The sequence below is a fragment of the Oncorhynchus masou genome, chromosome 9, assembly GCF_036934945.1.
Source record: "Oncorhynchus masou masou isolate Uvic2021 chromosome 9, UVic_Omas_1.1, whole genome shotgun sequence".
In the NCBI taxonomy this organism is placed as follows: domain Eukaryota; kingdom Metazoa; phylum Chordata; class Actinopteri; order Salmoniformes; family Salmonidae; genus Oncorhynchus; species Oncorhynchus masou.
In genome coordinates, this window is record NC_088220.1 from 56,901,744 (window position 1) to 56,906,566 (window position 4,823).

The 4,823-nt window shown below is 44.9% G+C and overlaps 1 protein-coding gene across 1 annotated transcript; it reads right to left on the minus strand.

Moving 5' to 3' along the window:
- Positions 1-453: 453 nt before the first annotated feature.
- LOC135545260 (actin-3-like) lies at positions 454-1,557 on the minus strand. Its single transcript, XM_064972889.1, has one exon. The coding sequence runs from the start codon at positions 1,555-1,557 to the stop codon at positions 454-456; it is 1,104 nt and encodes a 367-aa protein (XP_064828961.1).
- Positions 1,558-4,823: the final 3,266 nt, after the last annotated feature.

Here is a 4,823-nt window from a genome sequence, read left to right on the forward strand (position 1 = left end):
GAGACCTGACAAATAATCAATCCGTCATTCAATCAGCGTTATTTATCTGGGGTTTCCCGTAAGAGCAAACTGGAGTGGGATGCTCGTCAGTTTCCCGGTTGCAGTGACATAATGGTTTCTGGAGACCATGCATAGGAATAAGGAATAAGACAGCTGTGTGTGCCACAGTCACACAAAAGTTCCAAAATCCATTCGTTTTTATTAGCACTGAATCAAACTATTTAATTTCAATACCAAGCAAGAGCTCTTATTCCCATAGATCATTTTTTGTTGTCTCCAATGTAAGCCTATGCCTGCCCTCTTCAGCCTAGGCTATATCCAAGTTATTTAGTGCCTTATCAAATGAACAGTTCATTCTCCTTGGGAAACATTTAGAAAAATACCTTTAATCAGAATCAGTGTTTCATTGAATTGTCTCTGGTGAGCAGGCCAGGAAAATGCATCAGACATGACTCAGAAGCACTTGTGATGGATCACGTTGGACCCCATCTCCTGGTACTCCAAGGCACTGATGCACATGTCTCCAAAGATGGAGAGAGATGACAGAAGGGAGCCCCCCAGCCAGGCAGTGTCCATCACAGGGACTGGCCCCATGCGGCATCCTGGCGGTACCAGAGCCGAGGCCTCCTCCCTCAGTCTGTGGCCCATCCCGGGAAGGAGGCTGGAGCCCCCGGCAAGGACAGCGTTGTCTAGGAGCAGCTGCCACAGGTCTGCATCGCTCTCCAACACAGAGCTCACCAGGAGACTGGGAATGCCTTGTGTTACCATGCGGACAGTCTGAGGAGAGAAGAGGATTTCGGGTGCCCTGAACCTCTCGCTGCCAACCCTCAGCATCTGCCCGTCGGGGAGCTGGTAGTCCGCATCGGTGCTGCCGATGATGGTTGTGGCTGTCTCTGAGGAGGGATCAGTGGATACATAACACATCTGCTCCTTGATGATGGTCACGGTGTCATGTTCCTGTGTAGTGCTGGAAAACTGAGCTCCGGACTCCTTCAGCAGCAGAGCCAGGTGGGCCGTGACATCCTGCCCTCCCAGGCCCAGCTGACGCACAGCGTGGGGGAGGCAGTGGCCCTCGAAAACTGGGACGGTGTGGGTGACATCGTAGCCACAGTCCACCACACAGCCGGTCACCCTGCCTGAAGACAGCAGGGCCAGGAGCGACTGAGGGGCCATGTACAATGCAGGGACACCCAGACCCTCGAACATCATCCTGCAGGTCTTTTCCCTGTCCGACTGGGTGGTCAAGGGGAACTCAGTCAGTAAAACCGGGCTCTCACATGAGGGGGTCTTCACGTGCCTGTTGAAAACATAGCTCCATATGGCCTCCATATCAGCCCATGACACCACCCTCCCACGCTTCATGGGACGAATCACAGACAAGTCGTCTCTCCTCCCCCATGCCTCATCTCCAAAGCAGAGCTCTCCTTCACTAGAGTTGCTCTCAGATCTGCCAGTGACATTTTTACAGATCAGACTAGGCTCTGTACTGCCTGAGGTCCCAACTCTCATCTGGTCAGTTCCATTGTCAATCACAATTGCAGTTGGCAAATGTGCCATTTCTCTCTCAATTCTAGCAGCAGAAAGTATGAAAAGAGTGCCCACAAATATGAAATAAAGTTCTGCCTTATTACAGTCCCCCCTTCTCCATTCCTATCACTTTGTGATACATTACCAAGTACCTCGGCAATGAAAACATTCTGAACAAGCTAGAACACCATTATGATGTCACAACCACTTTCTCCTCTAGTTATAATGTGAGTGTATCCGGATTGGTGACAAAGGGTGAGTTCATTTTGCATCACCCGGTGTAATTGTTGTCATATATGCTGATTTCGTGGCGCGAGTAAATAGTTGCATTCAACTCAGCAGATAAGAAGAAGATGAAATCGCGATACTTCTGTTTGTGTCCTGCTTAGGTTTGCAATACTGACAGCATTGTGCGTAAACGTTTTATTATTTTTGTATGTATTTTTATTCAAGTTTTACAGAATGTACATCAATGTAATCACAAAGATTTTACCATATCCCAACCACCCTCCTTCCCTCCATACAACACATCCACCCAACCCCCTTAGTCCCCCCCTACCTCTCCGCCCTACCTCAGTCCACCCACCTCGATTCCCTCCCTCCCTCCCAACCACCCAACCACCCACACTGATCACCCCAAATAGCCAAACCATCCCACACCCTCCCTCAATTCGGTCCTAGAAACTAAAATTCTACAGAGATATCACCACAAATAAACAATCAAGAATACAGGGGGGGTATACAAATAACTCAATACATATTCAAAATACAAAAACAGAAATAAGTAAATGATCAGTAAACCTTAGACAAACGTGCTTGGACTGGATAGCATTATATTGATGACTGTACCTATTATGTAATGACTACTGGTAGTGCCTACTGGGAAACCTTGAAGCATCTCATCAGAGGAGAGCCTCTGCAAGCCATTAGAGTATAATATCAATGGTTGCTATTTTCTAACAAATGTATCATTGGAATCCCTAAGATAATACCTAATTTTCTCAAGCTTTAGGAAGAACATTCCATCGTTGAGCCATTGAGAAGTAGAAGAGGGCTGAGCAGACTTCCACTGGAGAATAATCCTACATCGAGCAAATAAGGATGTAAAAGCAACGATATGGGCATGTTTGGGGTTCAAGGAGAACAAGTCTTCTGGAATACCAAAAACAGCTATCAAGGGTCAAGGCTGCAGGTTCATTTCAAGCATCACAGATAAAGTTTGAAAAATAGAATCCCAGTAACTTTGCAGTTTAGAGCATTGAATGAACATGTGACTCAGGTCACATGGTGAGACATGACATCTATCACTCTCATCATTTACATTTGGATATATGTCAGACAATCTGGATTTGGAAAAATGCACCCTATGTAAAACCTTAAATAGTATGAGACCAAGACGAGCACAAGATGTAGTGGAGTGTACTCTATCAACCGCATCATCCCACCACTCCTGTGTAAATTCAACACCCAGATTTGGCATGGTTCCCCAGATCTTCAAAAGGTCCTACAGCTGCACCATCGAGAGCATCCTGACCGGATGCATCACCGGCTGGTATGGCAACTACTCGGCATCTGACCGTAAGGCGCTACAGAGGGTAGTGCGAACGGCCCTGTACATCACTGGGGCCAATCTTCCTGCCATTCAGGACCTATATAATAAGCGGTGTCAGAGGAAAACCCATCAAATTGTCAGAGACTCCAGTCACCCAAGTTATATACTGTTTTCTCTGCTACTGCATGGCAAGCTGTACCGGAGTGTCAAGTCTAGGACCAAAAGCCATAAGATTGTTGAACAATTCATAAAATCGCCACCGAACAATTTACATTGACCCCCCTCCCTTTTGTACACTGTTGCTACTCACTGTTTATTTGTTATCTATGCATAGTCACTTCGCCCCCACCTACATGTACAGATTACCTCAACTAGCCTGTACCCCTGCACACTGACTCTGTACCGGTGCCCCCTGTATATTGCCTCGTTATGTTATTCTTATTGTGTTACTTTTTATTATTACTTTTTATTTTAATATACTTGGTAAATATTTTCTTCTTCTTGAACTGCACTGTTGGTTTAAGGGCTTGTAAGTAAGCATTTCACTGTAAAGTCTACACTTGTTGTATTTATAAAATAAAGTTTGACGGAGTGTTGGCGGAGTGTTTGTCCAATGACAAAATACACAGATAGATCTGAGAAATGAATTGCTTTCTGTCGAGGTAATAGGGTCAATATGCCATCTCAGGGTTGGCAAGGGGGTGGAGCAGGGAAGCCAGAAAATGGGGAGGAGACACAATGCCTAAAAGAGTGAGATGGAGGCAAAGAGTATTTAGAGGCCAGGTTTGGAAAACATCTTTGAAGGACTTAATACCTTTCCAGTAAGAGAAAGCATTATCTATTAGAGAAGTGAGGAATAAGTGATTCTTATTAATAGGACCCATAGTAGATGCAGCAGAGAATTTAAAATGTTGCCGAAACTGGTACCAAATCTTAAGTGTGGAAAGCACTACAGGATTGCGAGTATAGCAAGAGGGGCATGTTGGGAGAGAAGAGCAGAGTAAAGCAGGAAGAGAAGCAGAAATACAAGAACGTGCCTCTAGGTAGCCCCATGGGGTATCTGGAGCATGTAACCAGAATGGCAGTTTCTGAAAGTTGGCTGCCCAGTAATAGTATAAAAAGTTGGGTAGTGCCAGCCATCCACTAAACCTGCATCTCTGAAGAAAAGATCTACAGACTCAGATCTACCTCCCCAGATACATGTGATTACAGCCTGATTGATTGACTTAAAAAAACTTTGTCTTTACCAATGGGATAGATTGAAATAGATAAATAAATTTGGGTAAACTGTTCATTTTTACAGCATTAATCCTTTCTATAAGTGAGAGTGGAAATTAGTTTTCATTTGCACAAGAAGGGGAGCAAAGCCTGCAGAAAAAAAGAGCATGTAATGAACAAGTTATGTTTAGCTAAAAGGGCTGTCTGCTGGAGATGTAGCACTGCTGGACTGACTGGGAAGCACTCACTTTTCAGGAGATTCAAATCCACTCTTATGAGTCACATGCGCCGAATACAACAGGTGTGGTAGACCTTACAGTGAAATGCTGAATACAACAGGTGTGGTAGACCTTACAGTGAAATGCTGAATACAACAGGTGTGGTAGACCTTACAGTGAAATGCTGAATACAACAGGTGTGGTAGACCTTACAGTGAAATGCTGAATACAACAGGTGTGGTAGACCTTACAGTGAAATGCTGAATACAACAGGTGTGGTAGATCTTACAGTGAAATGCTGAATACAA

What these genes read in the sequence shown, in the direction of transcription:
- LOC135545260 (XM_064972889.1), bottom strand. Translation starts at nt 1,557, where the DNA reads ATGGCACATTTGCCAACTGCAATTGTGATTGACAATGGAACTGACCAG.